Source organism: Falco cherrug, chromosome 10 (genome assembly GCF_023634085.1).
Source record: "Falco cherrug isolate bFalChe1 chromosome 10, bFalChe1.pri, whole genome shotgun sequence".
NCBI classification, from domain to species: Eukaryota; Metazoa; Chordata; class Aves; order Falconiformes; family Falconidae; genus Falco; species Falco cherrug.
This window is the reverse complement of record NC_073706.1, coordinates 11,991,226-12,012,730: the sequence shown is the minus strand read 5'-3', so window position 1 is coordinate 12,012,730 and position 21,505 is coordinate 11,991,226. Positions and strand designations below refer to the sequence as shown.

At 42.7% G+C, this 21,505-nt stretch overlaps 1 protein-coding gene across 2 annotated transcripts in view; it reads right to left on the bottom strand.

Annotated features, from left to right (window-relative positions):
• Window positions 1-21,505, bottom strand: part of PHACTR3 (phosphatase and actin regulator 3) — a 114,091-nt gene that overhangs the window by 12,727 nt on the left and 79,859 nt on the right. For both annotated transcript variants that reach the window (XM_055722877.1, XM_055722878.1), the window contains exon 8: window positions 16,821-16,974. In XM_055722877.1, the coding sequence (XP_055578852.1) occupies window positions 16,821-16,974 (154 nt within the window). The remainder of the gene's footprint in view (window positions 1-16,820; window positions 16,975-21,505) is intronic.

Genomic DNA, 21,505 nt, shown 5'->3' with positions numbered 1-21,505 from the left:
AGGCCATTTTGAAGCAAAGTCAAGTCCTGACTCGTTTCCCCTCGGTTCACCAAAGTTCCTGCACCTGAGTGTGGGCGGTTGCAGGGCTCCACCCCGGGGCCAGCCCGCAGCCCGCTGGGGGCCATGTTGAAGTTTGAGGTGGGCAGGAAGCTCTAGCACTGCTACGATGTGGACTTGGACATGGACATGGATGTGGACTTGGACATGGACATGGATATGGACTTGGACATGGATGTGGACATGGACGTGGACTTGGACATGGCTGGGTGAGTCCTGTGCTTTCTGTTTCTATTTTTTTCACCTAGGGACTCAGAGCCCCCCATGGGACTCACCTCAGTGAGGTGACTAAGCTCCACTGGCGGCACTAAGGCAGTGCACCACTTCTGTCACAGTAATGGTTTTTCAGTTGATTTTAATTTAAATATCTGTTTCTTGCTTTTGGGAAAAGCATCCAGTTAATGCTGTTGTGTTCTTGGATGATATAAAAATCTAGGTTTGAGTATTTTTGTACTGCCTGCTGAGGCAGGGGTGCTCCCTCTGAGCACCTCTGCAGGGCCAGCTGGTTTTGGAAGGGTCTTGAAACTTTCTTGAAAACTCTTAAGTCACTTGCTGGCAAATCCTACCTCTATCCAGATCCCCCATGGTGTAAATTCATGGACTGTCATTGATACTGCTATGATACTATGCTATGGATGTTAGGAGTATCCACTCCAGGGACTTGCTTCCCCATTAGGTTAAACCAAGGGATGCCAAGAGCAGAAGTAAGCGGAGCTGAAGGGGCAGCGCCTCAGTGGAGGTGACTGTGCCTGCCTTGGGGAAACCGAGCAGAACTGGAGGCACCAATGTTGCTTCCCTGTAAGTAATGTTTGGATACACGTGTCAGTGATGCTCCAGATTTGGATAGGGACCAAAATCTGAACATTTTCTCGTAATGCTAAAGCAGTCACCATAAGGTGGGAGGGTGGCAGCACAACACTACATGGACAGCTTTTTCTTCAGTTCAGAAAAAATGACAATGTTTTTGTGTTGTTGTTCTGTGCAAAGTTAGCATACATCTTCAAGTACCAGGTATTCTTCAGCTGTTGGAAGTTTGGGGAGGGTCCTGGGTGTATTTTCAGATTGCATTTAGAATGTTTTCTCATAATTTTGGCTCGGACAGATGACTGGATAAATTTATACATTGCCATCTCTCAGAAGCAAAACTTTGCTTCCGCAGTGGTACTCCAGAGGGTGAGAGGAGCAGGCCATTACAGGTTAGCTCTGTCACATGTGGCTCGCCCCAAAAACACCCTGCAGGTACAGCCATGTGTGCTCTTGGTCTCAAAGTATCTCAGGTGCTGAGAGTCTGCACGTGGCCTCTTACTTGTTTCCTCCATGCAATGAGTGCATGGAAATCCTGTGACGTTCATGAGTGCTCCATGCTGGCTCTGAGAGGGGCAGTAAATCTGTGTGTGTCTGGCTGTTTCCCTTGACTTACACGTGTGCGGTATAATTGTAGCAAAAAAATGTAGCTGCCCAGGGAGATAACAAGTCCTGCCCCTACCAGCCCAATGGGTGGGAAAGTCTCTGGTGTCTGGTCTGGTGGAGTGGGCAGCAGCCCTCTGCCATGAGCGTCCAGTCTGAGATCCTGCTAACTACCACATAGGACACATGCACAGGTGCAGACACTGGAGTCAGCTTCAAGGGGAAAACCACTAATTGCTTGTCTCCTCTGGAGCACGGTCACATGTTCATGAGCCAAACAGCTCTCACATGTGCCTGTGACTGCTGATCGATAGCTCAATATTTACTTCACACAGTCTGACTGTCTCCTTCACATTTATGGGAATTAATGTCTTGGGACTAGCATTACACCAAGGTTGATGGTGTTGGACTGTTACAGGTGACTGAATCCCCAGCAGTCCGAGGTTTTGCGTGTCGCTAGGATCCTAGGGTCTGCTATCAGATGGGCAATGCATCAATAAGTCCTATAAGCAGGAGATGCTGCCAAGTTCTCTGTCCTCGTAGTTAACCTTAGCAATGTCTCTTGTCTGCTGTGGGAACTGCATTTCAGCAAAGCCACAGCAACCTGTGGGCTTGCAGGTGTGGGCACAGAATAGCTGATGAGAGGGAAATGTGGAGGAGGTACAGGTCACCTGTGTGTGTATGGGGCTATGCTGACTTCCCACACCTCGGACGGTCCTTCCTTTCCAGCTTCCCTTACTAATCTGCGGTCTCACCTGCCTGGCAGACCCTAGCAAGCGTTCAGCAGAATCCAGTGCAAAAAAGGTCATGTTCTTGGTTTGTGAGGTTTCTTATCTGTCCTCAAAATGTGTTCCTTTGTTTCCCAAATATATTTTTTTATAGAGTCTGTTGCCCTGTATCTGTATGTATTGTTGTCATAAAACTGGATTTCTTTTGGATTTATAGCTGAAACCAAAAAGACATACTTTGAAATTCTGTTTCTGCTCTTACTTACTTAGATCCATGTGATTCTGATAATCTTCTGCGAAGGGAGGGGTAGAATGGGTAGTCTTGGACACGTGCATGTGCCTGTGGACTCTGGACTGACAAGTGAGCAATCAATCCAGCCTCCAGTAAGTGAGCTATAGCCAGCAGCAATTGCATTGATTGTCTCTTGTGACGGATAGTTTTGCAGATAGTTGGGAAGGTGGGGGGTGGGGAGGATCCCTCTCACAGGAGAGCTCCAGTCCAGGCAAAGGGAGGAGAAATGAGAGTGCCCTGTGCTTGCTCCTCATAAAGCAGCTTGTGTCTGCTGCCCCTCAGGAGGTGAAGGCTCTGCCTCTTAAATTGGCATCTCTATTACCAGAACATCATGTTCAATTCAACAAGAAGTTTATTTTCATCCTTCCTATAAGTAGCTGTGAAGAGGATGTGTGCCAGGGCTTTGAGTCACCCACGCACTGCACTGTGGCAGTGCAGTACTGCTCGCAATGTACAATTACGGGTAGTAGTAAATCCTCGGTAGGAGGGACTTGCCTTTTACAATATGTACAAAATTAGAAGGCAGGCATGGAGACACACACTTGTTTTTATCCCAAGGTAATTCTGGAGCATGTAAAAATTGGTTGCTGAGTGATGTGCCAGCGTTTCCCATAACAGGATGAGAGTACTTGCTGCTATTCTTTGATAGTAAGAGGCTAAAGAGCAGCATGAAAAGGGTGGGTTGGTATGATACGTTCTGAAAGTTGCACGCAAAAACTTTATTGCGTTAAAATTGCCCAGTGTTTGTGTCTATGTTCCTTTATAAACTATTTTTTGCATCCAAATAAGAAACTGCCTTTAGGTGTCCAGTAAAAGATGCTAGATAAATGCAGAGGCCGTATATGTTGCCTTAATTACATATCTTATTCATTTGTTTGGCCTTTAGTTCTGTCTGGATTTTCAAGGCTGAAAATCAGGAAGAGTTCAGTCAATTATGCTGTCACTTATCTCCCAGGCAATTACAGTTGTCCATCATTATAATTTCTGTGATATAAGCTTTGCAATGAGGAGTTCAGATTTCAGTTGGAATAAAAACTACACACTTGCCCAGTGTGACCCTTGTACCATAACCCACTGTCCCTGAACGACCTACATCCTTGTGACAGGTTTGCTGTTGCATAGTGTTACTTGATGATAAGCACTGTGTGGGCTGAAATACACCAACAGAGCCAGGATCTAATTATGTGAGAGGATTCAAATGGAGGCAGCTTTACGGTAATCACTGTTTTCACCACCCGTGAAAGCCCTGCTGTATTTGACCTTTGGTTTCATAGTTCTCTCAGTGTGTGAGGAAGAAAGGCCAGATGCAGCTGGAGAGTAGAGCCTGCCTCTCAGTTCAAAGGCCTGCTGCAAAGCTCAGTGAAGATGCTGAGCACCCCTCCAACACCTTCAGGAGGCTTTTGCTTTCATACCTGTCTCAACATGCAGTTAAGAACTCTCAGAGGATGTTGTGGCACATTCCAGGACCGACATAACGTAAAGGGTTTCATCTTTTGTTGAGGTATTGGTTAATATACAAGAATTAATGCTCCTACATTAGGGTGTAAGTGTAATAGCTGTTTATTTCAGAACAGGAGCTTTCTCCTTTCCCTTCCATCTGCTCCTCCACTCGGTGGTTTAACAGAGCTGCTAGATAGTGGATCTTTCCTGTTTGTAATAGAATTACAATATTTAGTCATTAGGGTGAGAAAAGTACAACTGATTATTCAGCCAAAGACATGCTCCGAGTGTGTAGTTTGATGAGTGTTTCTTTTGGTAGCAATGTCAGCATGAGCAGCATTACTGCTTGCTCTTGTTCCTGCTTTGCCTTACAGCTGGGAAAAGAACTGGTTTGGGGAATACACTCAAGCTAAAAATAGCTCAGCAAGAAAAACTGCTGAAAGAACATGCTCTTCAAAGAACAGTGCAAGTGGAGCATACTCCCGGTGCAACTCCTCTGCTGAAAGCCAATGAGGGCTCAAGGCTGTGTATTAAAATGTATGTGAAGGGTCTTCCAGCTGAAACCGCATGCTGATTATGATCTTGGTCACACTATGCAAGGCACTGAAAAAGGTTAATGAAGTTTCATTGCAAAGCAATAGGGGGGTTCTTTTTTTTTTTTTTCCTCTCCCCCCCCTCTTTTTTTTTCCCCCTCAGAAGCAGGAGTAGAACTCTGTAGCCCTGTGTGTGCCTTTTATTCCCCGCCCCCCCCTCCACCGTGGGAAATGTTACATATTTCAGATTTGGGCAAATTGAGAACATTGTGGGTTTGATGCTTCAGGACAAGCAAACAAAAGGAATCATATAAATCCGAGGGGTTTAGTTCTATCCCATTATGTATGTATTACCATTATATTAGTTTAAATAAAGGCATCTGCTACTGCTGAAGTGATGCTAAAACCAACTTGGATAGTAACTGCTTGAGCAACAGTACCCCTAGTGAAACAGTTGCATACTCCTGGGTGCTTACTGGGTAATGATTTGTACAAAAAGAAAGGAAAGAAAAGAGAAGTTATGTTTTAACTTCACTGTATAAACAATACCTGACACAATGATCATGCTTGATCTCCAGGGAGACTGAGGCTGTCTTGCCTGCCCCCCTTGAGCCCTGTAAGAAATGAAGTGTCTGCTTGCTCATGACTGAACTTCCTGGGCAGCCAAGAACACGATTTCAGCCACCACAGTCAGAGGGAACAGAGACAGGAGCACAGAAAGACATGCTAGTTTGGGCTGTAGCACTAGCTATGTTTCAGAGTCCGTCACGTAGAGATACTGTACACGGATGCAACTGTCCCAAAATGTCCTGAATTCAGCAAGGATGCTCACTGTTGCACAGCTAGCGTTAAGATCCTGCAATACTGTCCGATTAACCTATAAACAGTTGCCCCTACCAACAAATACCACTGCAATGTACAGCTGTGGGATTTGGGTCACTGGAAGAAACCACAGCTGGATTTGCAGAGAGCAGACAAAGAAATATTGGTATGCATAGCTTGTCAGCAGAGGCAGGCTGACTAGATGTAAATTCTCCTCCACCCCCTCATTTAATGCAAAATGATTTGAGAATGGCCATTCTTGCCATGGATATAAGCTGCTGAGAGATTTCCCCGTGCAATGTGAGCTCTGGAGAATACACTTCTCTGTTTGCTGTAACCTATATTTGTATATAAGGGACCCTTTGGCAATCTGCAAGTCTGCAGTGACAAATAAACATCTGCAGGCATATTTGCCATTGCAAGGTGCTGCATAAAGCAATAGCAAGGATTTACCCCAGAGTTGGTGGTACCAAGCTGTGTGAGCCTACTAACCCAGCAGCTTCAAACCCTGGCAGGGAGAGGGCATGCAAACTGGTTGTAGTGTCAGGCTTTATGCCAAGGGACAGCTTTCTTAATTACTGAAGTAAATCAAGGGAAATGCAGTGCTATCTTGGCTTTGTGTAATCCCTAAAGAAAAAAAACCTAAATGGTAGTGATCCCTAAAGTTGCAAATGCTTCTGGGATAGAAAATCCCTGCTGGGACTGTGTATGACTGCACACCTGCTATCAAATTGCAGGAATCTCTCTGGGAACACTCTCCCTGGCAACACAACTACTTTCTAGTTCTCGCCTGTCACTCACCCACACAGCATCTCCAAAAGGATGGGATATCCCTGCTTTCAGATAGCATATCACCATCTGTTGTACTATTTTCTGTTTCTCTCATGCACGCTATTGTTAGCCCAGCATTTTTCAGCACAGAGCTAGACCAACAGCTTGCCCTCATGCTGTCATTAAAAAAGGCTGGCCAGAGCCACGCAGCCTTTGCCCACAGCATGCTCTGAATCCTGCTTCTTTACTGCATTCGTGTTTATTTAAATATTTTGCTTTTTTTCAAAATTTTTCTTGATGTTATCTGTTGATTTTCAATGCAAAGAGTGTTTCTGCTGTCAGCATGCAAAGTGAAATGAGAAATTCCATTGAAAACTCAAAGACTTGGCCCAAGCACTCCATAGGAATGTGTCTCCCCTGGTCTCAACGACAGGAATAATCATATATTTTGTAGTTATTTCACCAGCATGTCTCATAGTGCTCTGCAAAGCTGGTCTATATGGCTATCTCTGTTGTACAAAATAGGAAAATGTGGCAAAGTGTCTTGTGTGGAATACCAGAACTGCAGACCCTCCAGGGATTTATTCACTTCCCATGCAAATGGTATCTTAGTGATTCTGGTTTTCTTTCTTTTTAAATTGGGCTGTGTAAGGAGTATGACTTGTCACTTGATGCCACAAAGCGTGACACTGAGCATTATAGACAGGCTAACTTAGATGAAAATGCAAAGAGGATTTGAATTTTAAAATGTTACCCTCATATTCTGTCTCCTTTTCCCCAAAGCTTTTTGGGACCCTCCTTTTTAGGGTCTTCCATTTAGGATCCTGTGTTTAATTATGGTGGTATAAATCCAAACAGAGGTTGCTGGGAACTTTCAGTCAGGACAGAAGATCCTGAGCTTTTGAAATCAGAGTTCCTCAATTGAATAAAATGTAAGAATTTAATTATGTAACATTTCCTATTGACCTGAACATTTAGTATTGACATTGCTGCTATGATTTGTTTTGGTACAACATACATTGTCTTTTACTGTCAAAGTGCAAGGCTGCGACAGCAAACCTTTGTGAGGTCTCCATGTTCTTGCGAAAGGACTCAATTTCACCACATCTTTGTCTCTTTAAAGTTACTTTTGGTCTGCTGAGTGACTGCTAGGCTAAGGGTAAACTAAGCACAGCAATGTAAGCGGGCAGTGACTTTATCAAAGCTGGGACAAGCCTTGACTCTCTGCAAATGACCTCCATCATATGCGGGTTTTCCATGCTTTTGTAGCAAGTTTTTTCATTGCAGCTGATTCACAGCAAGTCACAGGTAATGCGGCATTGGAGTGCTGGCGTTCTAGTCCACCAGAAGTCCATGCTAACCCTGAGCTTCCTGCTTTGATCATCCCTGTAGACCTAAGCTTGTTATTTCCACATCTATCATTCCCTTTACCTTTTTCCTTTATGTTGTAAACAAGCTGCAAAAAGTTCTTTAAACTTGATTGCATGATGCCTATAAATATAACTTTCCTTACCACATTAGTACTGGTTTGTTAAACCTTTTCTTGAGAAGGAAGATTTTTCCCCTGTTGGGTGGTATTTGGAAGTACTGTAGCCACTCCCTGTGATAATTATCAAGGCTGCAGTGTAGCCTGGCCAGAGTATGGCTTTTGCAGGCACCCTCAAATTAGCCTGATCCTTTTGCAATAGACCAGCTGCTATGTGGAAAGACTGTTGTGAGATTCTGTCTTTTTATTTTTTTAACATGATTTCTGAAAAACTAGTGATGTATTAATTAATTCAGAATTTAATTTGCTTAATTAATGTGATTATCTCAAGCAAATGACAATGGTTGTTCAGCCATAAGCCATGTAGTCTTGATTTTGAGGGCTTTTTATCGACAGTGAGGCACTCATGTTTCTATTCAGCTGTTTGTCTCTTGGCTGAGTAGTATTTTGTGTAGTTTTAACAAAACAAAATAACTCCTGTATTTGTATAACATTGCACTAATTAGATTGAAGTAACCTGTCTCTAATGCAATTTAAGACTCAGATTTTACCAACATGCTGGTTCTTCAAGCAGGTGTGTTTCCCTGTTGCCTTGATACAGTCCTCTGCACAACTGGACTTGCAACAGGAAGAGGCCCTCAACCTCCAAAGGTGCTGTCTGTTTCTTTTTCATTTCACTGGATAAATACTTAAGCATGGATTGATAAATCTGGGAGTTCTCTTGGAAAAGATAGAAAATTAGTGCTTTCCAGGGGAAAAAACACTCACCAGAATCTGGAGAGGTCAAGGAAATGTGCTGGCTACTTGGATGAGTTAATTATGCTGAAAAACTAATACTGAAGCAAATTTGCAGTGCTCGGTTTGACCCAAGTAGCTCCCAAGCCACACAAATAAACACAAAAACCCCCAGAAGACTTGATTATACAACTGCAGCTTGCCAGGTGGGCACAGGCAATGGAATAAAAAAGATTTAGCTAGAATACATTTTAATAATTTATTTGACTGTACAATATCTATTAAGTAGCAATTGATTAAAAAACAGTGACCTTCTGCTCTGACCTGTTTTCCCTCATTCCCTTCCCCTCCCTATTTTCTAAATATTTATTGCCTTCATTTTTCACCCCCCTTGCCTTCTCTGTTATTTCTGAAAGGCAGAAACTGTGCTAGACTGACCCAGATTTTCCTATATGAAAGCAGCAAGCCCAAGCCTCTGATTCCTGGGAGGAATTAAGATCTTGAATGAGCCAGGCAACAGAAGTTGTGCTCAAAGCTGCAGGAGAAGGAGCCTGTAGTAACTCTAACAATATTTGGAAGGCTAGCAACTGCACTGTATGAATTGCAGTTTCCTTAGATCACATGTGGTGAGCCAGCTCTTGGAACAGAGTCCAAAATCATGCGCGAGTTCTTCACGCAAAGGTGCAGATGACGCATCTGACAACACTGCCCCATAAATCAGTGGTAACATACTGCTCTAGTGGTACCAGCCATATGCCCTTCAGGTACGGTGTGTGCCAATGTGACACTGAACAGTAAGAAAGCTCTGTCTCTTCCCTTCCCCAAACTAAAACCCACACTACGTATTTTGTGGGAAAAGTGATTTCTATCTGCTCAGGTATTCTGCAGGCAATTCACAGCAACAGTTACGGTGAAACTCGTTTATATCCAGTCTGCATATAAATTTGGTTAGGTTTAAAAGGAGAGCGGAGGAGAGAACCAACACAACACCTCTCCCTCTTTTGTTCTTATATGATTTCAAGTGGCAAGTCTGAAACTGGGTACATTAAAACTGAAAAACATGCAGCCATACCCCTTTCCGGTTGAGTTTTTGCTTATACCAGCTCATAGTCTTTCAAATACACACTGTTCATCCTATCATGCTTTTGTTTCAACTACAGTGAAGTGCTTGGCTTTAAGTGCATAAAACACTTTCCCTTAATTTCATCAACAGGTCTAAAGCAAAACCCCTGATCCTAAATAATCTCAGCAACACAGTGACCATCCTCACAAATGGTGAGGGCTGCCACCACGAATGCCTGAATCGTGGCTCAGCACTTGGGTTATCAGTAGCTCACAACTGCTACAGCACATTGTTCTGGTCAGGTTTTTGTCATAAACCAGCACAAATGGTTGTGACAATCAGAGCAGCTTACTCTGGTCCCTGTCGATTAAGCTCTGCAAATTGAATTATTTTTTTTCTGTAATTACTTGTGCTCCACATCCAAAGTAGCTTAAGGACCTGAATCATAATCCAGTATAAGATGAGACATTACAGAGCGTTATTGGCTTTCTGCAGATTTCCATTTTGGTTTATGACTGCTTGTCACTTCACAGGGCTGGGGCCCAGATCTTCAGGCATGTTAGATACCTGATTTCTGCAAGAGGGTCTGCACCTGACAACGTGCTGCTCTTTGTAAGCAGTTTGGCAGGGCAAAACAAGTGCACTATTTTCTTCCCTAAAAACTATTTTTCCTTATTTAATTACACTTCCTTTAGCAGTTTTCCTGCAAGTTTATTTACATAATTATGCTCCCTTGTGATACATTATACCTTTCTGAACCCTGATTTTTTTTATTTCTAGTTTCACATGTGCTATTTATGCTAAAAGACCTATTCGAGGAATTGAGTCAGTGTCCCAGAAAAGGCCCTGGATATTCCTCTTTGTGTTTATACCTGCTGCTTTGCTTTTCCCTTCCCTGCTGTGCACTGACCTGCTGCCCTTGCCTTTGCTGTGCTGTGGAAAACACATTTGATTACGAGTTCCCAGCACTGGAGCCAGGGAAGTAGAACAGAGTAGTGCAAGGAGTTACTGTCTTCCCAGAAGACAATCTCTCAACTGTGCCTGAGACATGAAACTTTTTCTTGTCCCTGAGCAGAGGTAACTGTCCTCTGCAATGACACTTCCCCATGTTTGCACAAAGTAAATACAAAACATCTTCAACAGGAGGTGCATACTGAATCCTTAGCAAAACAAACCTGCACTGAGAGCAGCCTTGAGTCATGCGCATGTTGTTCAAATGAAAAACTAGCACACAGGACTAAGTCCTCTCTGTTGCAACCCTTTATAAATTCATTAGTATATTCAAAAATTCTTGCCAAATGTGCTGTGGACTGGTCTGAGACAGCAAATTGCACTTTCTGGTTCAGCTGCAGATCATGGCTCTTGCCCAGAGCTGATAGGGTGCTCCATAATTAATTGTGCATGCAGTGTGCTTCATTTTTGAAGCAAGCAAGCACCTCTGGTTAAAGAGCTTCTGTCCAGAGTGTCCTTTTGTGATTGCACACTCAAGGCAGTTAGGTTTGTTACTTGCTAGCCAAGGATTCACGTTAGTGAAGCTTGTTCTATTTTTGCTAGTGTAAGACCTGAAAGGGAGCAAAGGGTACCTTTCTCAGGAGCTCTTCAGTCCTTAAAAGAAAGGGACAGAGTAAAGGTATGACATGTACAGATGTACTTGAACCTCTCATAAGATGTGTTTTTGAGGCACACTGCAGCTATCTTGGACCTAAAAAGCCCTGTAAACAGGAGGCTAAACTGACTTATTGCTTGGAGACATTGACAAAACTTGAGCTTTCTCCCTTTCCTTCTGATTTTTATCCTTGAATAATGTCTCAGAATAACCCTGGTAGCAGACACTAAACCTCAGTCCCCTTGACTGTAAGGACAGTGCTGTCTGCCACTGGGTACAAAACAGGATTTCCAACTGTGTGTCACTTTCTGACACCAAGGAAGAGAATAGGGAATATTAATGCCTATGGGATCCAGACATCTAAATCCTGGAGGTGACTCCAAAAAATCTCAGTTATCACTTTGCACCTCCCCTATTCTTCCAACATCCCGCACCACCACCCCCCCTTTTTCTTTTCTGAAGCCTGAAAAGCTAAGCCCATAATGGAAAAGGGACAAAACATTAAAAAAATCCCAAATCCTTGCACAGCACCAGGTTTGGTTTAAAAAGCACTTGGACACTATGCAAGCTGTTAATAAAATACTGCAGCCACATGCAAATCCCCAACAGCAACCCCCCAGCTGGTCCCTGCTGCCAGCATCTTGTCTTGCTGTCTAGTACAGAGTGAGGAGAACGGGAGACTCCCTCGGCTTACACATACACCCACAGAATTAAATTGTGGTTCTATATATAGCTCCCATCTCATGTGAGGAGCTAAGGCTTTCACAGACGCCCATGCTGCACTCACTGGGGTTATTTTTAGCATCAGTGACAAGGTTACCTGGATAATTCCTGCCAAATAAGAATGAAATGCATTAAATTGTACACAGCTAATTAGCGGTGACAGCTGATCCTTTCTTTGGGCTTGCCCTTGCCTTTCTGTCTCTGGAATAAATCTGTGTCAAGTCTTCCCAGCCTTCTGAAATCAGGGCAGTTCCCTGATTTCTAGTTCAGTGAGTCAGAGTCTGAACACAGAGCTTCATCAATACCCCTCAATAATCTCCAGGTGAATTTAGGCTGCTTTCTAAACTGGGCCCAGTTCGGTATGTAGTTAATTTCTGCATTAGGGGTATCAGTAGTTTGTCATCCCATGTCTGTCTGGTGTCCTGTCCCCCCCTCTTTGGTTAATATCAAATAAAATGTTCCCCAAGGTTCTGTGGATTAAACCCACTTTTCCACTGAACCTCTCAGTTTGGAGGGCTGATGCCTTTTCAGCGAGCAAAGCTGCCCTGAGACATTTCTGTCAGGAAGTGCCACTGGATGTGCCATTCTTGGGAAACAGGGCACAGCTTTTGTTCTGTCAATAGGTAAAATTTTCCTTTGAGATTGCTGTGTGTTGAACTGTCATGCTTTATGCTTTTAGGTGGCGAATCTGAAGTGCTGTTTTCTTAGTATTCGGTCTTCAGCAGCACTGTGAACTTCACGCTCTGTTACATGAGGTTGAGGTACAAACCAGGGTCTAATTTGGGTGTGCATTTAGCTAGTCTGCAGTTTCTGGGCAAGTCAACTTGAAAATGCCTTTCCAAGAACCTCAGGGCAGCACTACAACTGCAGATTTCCAGATGTGGTAAAGTACTGAATAAAGATACCTCCTTTTCACTTTACATTGCCAGGAAACCTTGCCCCAGCATGATCTGCTTACCCATGCCAAGATTTTCAATATGGTAAAGATCAGCTTTAGGTTCTTGAGTTTTGGTTCTGCTCTGTGTCCACAAAACCATGATTCTTCCTGCCCGACTCCTTTGATGCCTACATTTCTGTATCTGAATTCCTGTCTCTGTAATCTTTTAAGTGCCGCTTAATGCATCACGTCTACTTATGCAAATATCCAGGGAGGTGATACAGAAAATGAAGTGAAAATTAAAAGTATAATATTTTCTGGGAATACATGTTTTCATTGAAACATTAAGTAATAATGGAGCATCTTTAACTGTGGTTATACATACTTGAGAAGCACCAGCCACCCAGGCAGTTCAAACATTAACTTTTTAAACAGTCAGATATCGAATTTAATTAAACAACCTTTTCCTGCGTCACTCTTTCAGTCTAGCAGCTACTTTACTCCCCCATGTTTCAGCTTAAACCCCTTCTAGAACAAAGTAAGTCTGTAAGGCAGAAAGCAGTTATCGCAAATAATCGTACTTGCAAATGTCTTTTCTGCCTCTTGACACAAAGAACTCTCAATTCAGTGAATTCCATTGAGGGCTTATTATCTGCACTCTGAACACATAATAATGGGAACCAAGACCTGTTGGGAGCCCTGTTGCCTAATGCAAAATAGAATATTGCAAGTGCACAACATGGCCCGGGGCACTGGGGATGGATGAATTAGTAAGAGAAGCACTGCTGGAAAGGGAAATCTGAGGAAAATGGAATATTGCCATTTTGGATGGAGGAGGAGGGAGAAGTGCATGTTTCCACGGCAACAAGTGGTAGACTAAATTGGCTGGGAGCATGAAATACGGGAAAAACACTTTCCAAATGCAGTAATGCACATAAACGAATACTTGAATCTGTACTTGTGCTGCTGTCAGTCAGTAATAAATCTGAAATCAGTGGACTAGCACTGCTGTAAAAGTAGTGGCCCAAAAGGTATAACAGAATTCCTCAGTCTCTCTTTTGAGATGGAATGAGTAGGAAAGTGAAGAAAAATAGGGGTTTTAGCTTTGACTGCATAAACACTCATCAGCATGATAGCAGAGTCGATTTTCTCAGCAGGTTCGTAACTGCTGTTAGAAACGTATTACAACTAAAACAATTTAAAAAATACAGTGGTTTTAAAAAAATATTATTCTTTCGTCTACCATTTTTGAAGTTACATAGACCCTATTATTCAGTATATTTTGCACATTATATGTCAGCGCAGCTTTCCCTCCAGAGTGCAGAGCTAAGTTACGATAGTTGTGGGACTAAGGCAATTTGCTAGACAGCTATAGACTTCCAAATCCCTACAAATGTGCTGAAAAATATTGACACTTGAAAACAACTGCCTGCTTACCTGCTATTCTTATGCAGACAGCCATTGAATAACTACTCACTAATCTGCCTGTACATTATTCTTTTGTGCTAAAGTGCAGGTCTATAGCCTGATGGTAGGTGTGGGTTCATAACTGAGCCAGCAAGTCCCATTGCTTTTATCAAAGTGTTACTAGTGCAGCAGCATGCTCTTACCTGCATAGGTAGTGGCAAAATCATACAGAGAACAAACATTGGATCCCATTTTCTTTTCAGTACTTCACACCTGAACACTGAGAAGTACATTCGTAGTGATAAACTTTCAAGTTGTCACAAAAAGAATATGCTGCACAACAGTAAAATGAATTTAAAGACCTCAGAATCTCATCCAAGAATTTCACTCTTCTCGGAGTGATTACATTTCCATGATACTGCCAGGTTATGCTCTGAGTGGGGACTCTGGGGTGGTGTGGGTTTTGTGGGGCGAGACCTAGTCAGTCCTAGTCAGAAACTCTGGAGGGCTATCTCTAGGGGTTTGACTCTGCCTTTACCAGTGCCTGTTTTTACTTTGGGATTGGGTGGGGGTTTTTTTGACTCATACTTGCTTTTCCTGGTGTAAATATTTTCCTGCATGCATGCACCACCTGAGCTTGTTTGCACGGTTATGTTCTATTCTAGTGGATGAGTTAAGAGCTGAGCTCTGCCAGGGCACACATGCGCTGGAAGTTGTGTGGGAGACTGCTTCCAATCTGTTTTGCCATTCCTGGCTATTCCAGCAATCTCTGCACCGTCTGTTCCCTGAAATGCACTGAATCTTCCACGTTCCAGGAGGAAGGAGCCTAAATGAAAGCCTGTCTTCCAGCACTTGGAACAAAGATGGCTTTTAGCCATCCTCTAGGCATTACCAATGCGACTAATGGCCTGCACCACAGATTGCTCTGTAAGACCACAGCAGACTGTACGGAGGCTTCCTTCACTGAAATTACCAATAGACAGTACATTTCCTGGCTTCTAGTAATGACTAGCCCTTGTCTTCACCAGCACAGCAGTTTTCTTTTTAAATCCTTGTACTGACACTTGATTTTAGGTATGCCTCCTTTAAAATAATTCATTGGGCTCATTATTAAGCAAGCTAAATGGTAAATTAAAAGAAAGGGATAAAACCTGTAGTTAGACCATCTGAAGCTGCAATTCTGTTAGATCTTTCACACTAAGAAATAATAAGTCAGGCTATATTGAAAAGAGGTGTGACCTTCTAGGCATTTCAGCAATGTGAGGGTGGCTGGATATGAGATAATCTCACTCAGTGAATACTCTGTGATGGTTGAATTTGGTTTTAGGGATGCAGTGGGGTGGAAACCATTTTTGTGTATTTTAAAGCCATGAAATTAGGTTCCTGACCTATAAAGATGTTTCACGAGCAATTGACAGGCTGAAATACTGGAATTAACTATATTGGAGTGCAGCTTGAAATATTTCCCTGAAGTGAATACACAAGGCTTGCAAGGTCAAGATGATCAATGTCAAGGTCCATGACAGTTGCATAGAAATGTTCCTTCCTAAGATGATGGGTATTAATGTGGCACATCTGTGATTTGCTCTGTCTGTAATTTTTTGAACTTAATGTAAATTGTAATGGGATATTTTCTACTTCTATGGGATGTACATATTTTTTGTGACAAGGACTGTCATCTGCGCTGTCTTGTGCAGTCACTGGCACAATGCACTGTTCTTTAGGTGTGAAGTGCTACCATGCTACAAAGAATAAATGGCAATCACTGATACTGGAGGAAGGTGATTATCTCCAGTGTTGCAGGGATTCATGAAGTGCACCCCAAATCTCATCTGTGTTCACTCAGCAGCTTGTTTCTTAGCTGAAAGCAAGTGTGGTGATGACAGTGATGTACTCCTGCATAAACTCTGGGCCATTAGGGCTGGTGCTCTGATCCATGTATGCTTCTCTTTCCCTGTCCCCTGAGGTAGAGTTTAATCAAATGCACATACATGAATGAGCTAGCCTAAATATCAATAAATGTTTCTTTCAGGAGAGGCTTGAGATATTTAATATTTAATAAGCCTTGAAAATGAACTTCAATTCATGTTTCTCAATTTGATTCCAAGCATTTTGGTGGTGAGCAGTGCTCACTGTCCCAGTGTGGGCAGGCGCAGCACAGATTATTTAACAATCCACTTTGTCTCATCTAAAATATTCATGTTTGCAGATAGCCAAATGTAGCTCCTAAAAAAACACACACAAAAACCAAATGGTGCAGTCTGAGTCTCTCAGTTACCTTAAATCTTTGCTTTAGGCTACATGCCACAGTAATGCTATTTGTCTCATAGCTCTACCCTGTTGCCCTGGTTACTGATGAAAACCAGACCATCCCTGCTGCTGAACTTAACACAAACACCTCACCCATGGGAGGGCAATGCTGCTGAAGCTGCTTCTTCCTGAAAGCCACCAATGCATATATGCAGCTATAACAATTGCCTTTATCCTCAAATTCAGTTATTGCTGACAAAGCAAAATCTGGTTAATAAATAATTATATTATTATTTTTAGGATAATAAATTTTATTTATTATCCTTTCTGGAGGACCTCTAAAACTTGTTTACATCAGTGGAGCTGCAGGTACATTTGGCAGAATTTTGTCTCCCACATTGACATCTCTCTTGTTTTCTAATGAAATCAAGGGAATCCTGACTGAACTGGGAGTTAAGATTTTTTTTTCGTATGGCTGATTGACAGCTAAAAATGTGCTCTATTAGTTTGTGTATGATTCAGTGCAGGAAATTAACTTGGTGGGTGACAGTGTCTCATCTGATAGTACTGAGAGGATGCTCCATCATAAAGGGAGGTTCCTCCCTGTTCTTAGGTAGACTTACTTTGAGAGTTTCATTTCAATTTGCTGCCGGATTTCCTGTCTTTCCTCATCTGTCCTCCTTGGGAAAATATTCCTGTCTTCCAGCTCCTGCTTACTTGGTCTGTTTCGTAGTTTTACTGCCAGCAGTTCTTTCTTGCATTTTCTTGGCAAAGTACCTGGGATATGCATTGAGAGGAAAGCTATTAGAAAGACAGCTCCTGGAGATGAAACATGAACATATGAAGAGCAGGAAACCCACAGGCTGACAGTGATCTGTATGTTAACGTGCAATGAGCAGTTGTACACATTAATATAAGTAAGTAGCACTACAGTTATGCAGGGCTTTGACACAAAACTGCTTCCAAATGGCGAAGGATCATATTCTTCTGTTATCTTTGTTATCCATTATAAGGAAGCAGTGCTCTCGGGTGAAAATTACTTGCAGCTGACACATTCACATCACTAGTTTAGAAGTCAAAGGCTGTGCATCTTGCTTCAGTCTTCTGAGCATCCCTGTAGTCCAGAGCAATCCTCCTTTCCTGAACCATGTAGTGGTTCCTTTGCAGAAGGACTGGATTGCTCAGTGTCAGGAGTGGCCAGGACATGCACACATTCCTCTCCGAGTCACTAGGTATAATGAGGAATAGGTAATGGTAACTGAAGCAATCGAAGTTGTTGCTTGGAATGTGTGCCTATATGCACGCACACACATGCACATACATATAGTAAATGTCATTCTGGTTTTCTGGCATTAGAAAATCAGAATTGTTATCAGACACCGTGTGTAACAAACACTGATTGTAAGCCATTCTGTATGTTTACATTCTGTCCAGCGTGACAGTGAGTCGTAACAGAATTTCATTTAGCAATCAATACTATACTGTTGACATTCAGCCTTTCCCTCTGAAGAGAGCAGGGGCAAATACTACAAGGCATAAAAGAAAAGGCCAGGTTTTATGATGACCTGCAGAATGCAGTCAATTTAGTTGGGCATTTGGGCATGAAGAGGCACAAATACATACTGTGATTGCATGACCTGTCGTGCTTATTTTAAAAACATGGTAACACATGTTTTCCATCAAACCACGCAACCTAAAACATTGCCATTACAAAAGAACAGTTCTTAGGAGAACATGAAGTGACTGTTTTGAGTAGGAGTATACAGCTCTTCAGTGTGCTGGATGCTGAGTCCTTGATGCTGCCCCTCCGATGACATTAGAAACATCCTTTCATTCTTACTGGAGGGAACTGTGTTTGAGCTTAGGTGTTCCTCTATCTCTGGTGTAACTCTTTAGACTTCATCAGGCTAAACAAATGAAAATTGGACTCCTGAGCTTACAAAACCATTTTGCCATGTGTTGCCAGGGTACGCAATAAAATGGCTGTAAATTAGAAAGCCATCTTTATTTTCAAATGCAGACTGAAAGTCTGAGGTCATGTCCATATTTTATGAGGGGCAGCTTTCTTGTGATGGGGGGGGAAAGAACAGAGAAGTGCTATTTAAACCAGTGAGCTGCTGAGTCATACTGGTAGGACTGCAGCCTTCCAGCAGTCATGTCACAGGTAGGTTGTAAGCAAGTCTGGTTTCAGCTGGGATAGAGTTAATTTTCTTCTTGGTGGCTAATGCAGTGCTGTGTTTTGGATTTGGTGTGGGAACAGTGTTGATAACACGCTGATGTTTTCAGTTGTTGCTGGTTGGTGTTTGTACTGGGTCGGGGACTTTTCGGTTTCTCAGGCCGTGCTGGTGGGAGGCCTGGAGGGGCACAAGAAACTGGGAGGGGACACAGCCAGGACAGCTCACCTGAACTAGCCAAAAGGATATTCCATACCATGGGACATCATCCTCGGTATATAAACTGGGCGGGGAGGGGGTCTGGCTGGTGTCTGTGGATCGCTGCTTGGGGACTGCTGAGCATCAGTCAGCAGGTGTTGAGCAACTGTATTGGGCATCACTTGTTTTCTGTTCTCCCTTCCCTTTGGATTTCACTCCTCTCCCCTTCTCCCTCCTTTTCATTTTAACTGTTATTGTCATAAATATTATTATTATTGCTCTATTTTTTTTTATTTTGTCTCAATAATTAAACTGTTCCTATCTCAACCCTTGAGTTTTACATTCCTTTCTGATTCTCCTCCCCAGCCCCCTGTGTGAGGGGGGAGTGAGTGAGTGGCTGCGTGGTACTTAACAACTGGCTGGGGCTAAACCACAACAGCAAGTAAATTTACACCAGATCCTTGCACATCTCTACTGTGTTGTACTGACTTTTCTGGTGTCCAGTCCAGGGCTTCAGCAGAGTCCAAAAATCACCATTGCAGAGTAGCACCAGTCAGGTGGGGTTCCGAGTATTGTCAGGGTACACAGGAACTACAGTTAAATCTTTATATTTGCTTCATCTTGGGAACATGGTGTGTAATAGGAGGTTATTTTGGTTTAGCTCCTTTTTACTTTAAAGTTTGGGGGGTTTAATTTTATGTTTCACCTTTTCTAGAAAAGGTCACCTCATTTTTAAAGAAAATGACATTTAATTGGTATTTTTGTTTGGCATTTGAGATAGGATTAGTCTATTTTTTAAAGGATGCTCTGGAGGTTGGCAAGATTCTAAACCCTTAATAGATTCTCATCCCCAAACTTTGGGGTTTTATTTGCTAGGGATATGTGGACCTACATTATTATTATTATCAGTACTGATCTTGAATTTCTTTATGTTGAGGGGAGGAGTCACTACCACATCCATGCATACATTTTGGGAAGACTGGGGCAGAGAGTAGTTAGATCTCCCTGTGTGAGCAGAGACAAGTCTCTTGATAGTTGCAGTGGTCTAAAATGAAACTTTTTAGGAACCCTAATTAGCTCAAAACCCTACTTAGTGTCTAAAAGCTGTGCCCTTATTTAGCACCTTCCTCCTAATGCTTTCAAAGTCTGTTGCAAACATTAATTAAATTAAACCACACAGTCCTCTGTGAAGTGGTAGGTATACATTTAACAGATGGGCAAAGAAGTTAAATGATTTGGCTGATGTCACACAGAGCTTTCTGCTAACAGAATATATGACTCCATCAAAAACATTTGGCTCATGAAGCCACAGACTTGGGACTGGTTGAGGTTTTTCAAGCTTCCCCACACTGGGAGTGGGTGCAGACTGGGCGTTTGCAGTACTTGAGCCATACAGCACAGGAACCCACAGAATTCCTCCTGGAAACAATCTGAAGCACATTTGAGGCTAGCAGACTCCTGGGTATCCCTGAACATGTTCTCATTTTCACCTGGAAATTTTAAACAGGAGGTAAGAGGAATTTGGTCATGTCAGGAGATTGCTGCGGAGAGACTGCACACGCACATTAAGCCCAGTGTCTCCAGAACATGACAGACACACCGCCCATGTGCTGGCCATCTGTGTAAGTGCATTTGCAGGCAGTTCAGTGCATCTTGGGTGCACTGAAAGCAATATATGTATACACTCCACAGCACATGCATATGTCTCTGTTCAGAACTGCTTAGAAGGAAACAAGGGAGCTCTACCTGTGTAGCAAACCCTTCTTTTGGCAATGCACCCTAAAAGATTATTCTCCCATTCATTGGTGACAGCTAAGGTATAAGCATGCACTGCTATCCCCACTCCCTTCAGCCTATTATAAAACTACTTGTCATACCATACTTCACCTGATCTTTGAATTGTGGGAGGGCAAGGCTTAGAATCACAGTGCTTATTTGCTCAGATGAGGTCAAGGCTTATTTTCTGCTGTCCTCATCTCATTAAAGGCCAGCTGAAACAGATGCTCTGCAGTTCGAAGACTGGACCTTTTTGCAAGAGGTGAGGTTTTGAAGCAGATGTGGAGACATTGGCTTAAGCTAGCTCAGTGTATGCCCTAGAGGCTTGTATTACAAAGTGAGATGGAATAATGCAATATTTTGCTTGAAACAAAGTAAAATGAAGCTTCTTTTCAAGGCCTTGACTCCTCCCAGGCTACTCTGCTGCACACTCAGAAAAAGTCTACTACTTAGTGAAATTAAAAACAGAAATCATATCTGAAAAATCTCAACTTTAGCCCAAATCCTGCTGTTGCATTAGAGACGTAGAGAGCATGTAACCCACTCAGAATAAGCTGTGCTCACTTCATCCAGATGTCTGGATTTCTAAAAGGCTTGTGCTATAGCCACTCCTGTGGTCTGTATATGCTGGGTACCAATTAATCTTCAGGGTATTTCACCAAATAAAAATGTAAGAGGTTGGTATTAATGCTGACCTACTAGCCTAAGGAGCCATTCCACATTCCTGATCAATTGGGTTGATTCCTGGGGGAAAAAAATACCTGCCTGACAAAGTGAAAAGACAGAGATGATGTTACCCCCTTCAGGAAGACATGCCAGGAAACCTGGGTAATCTACCTGTTTTCATCTTGACCTGCCCACTGGTGGCCAGTTCTGTTATTCCACCTGCTGCAAAAACCTGTATCTGATGTTTCAGAGTTAATAAACAAATGAGTAAAACAAAACCAGAGAACAAAGAGGAAATAAATCCCCAAACTAGTTTTGCCCACATCCTTTTTCAGCACCCTGAGGCAAATTCTTCCTGATCATTATCTCAGTAGAAAGTGAACCTGCAAATACCCTTGTTTAATTATTTTCTTCCTAAGGGTTATTTTTCCTGGTCAATATGGCATGTTCAGTGCTGGTCAGCCCCATGACCAAGCTATCTCAAGCAGGATCTT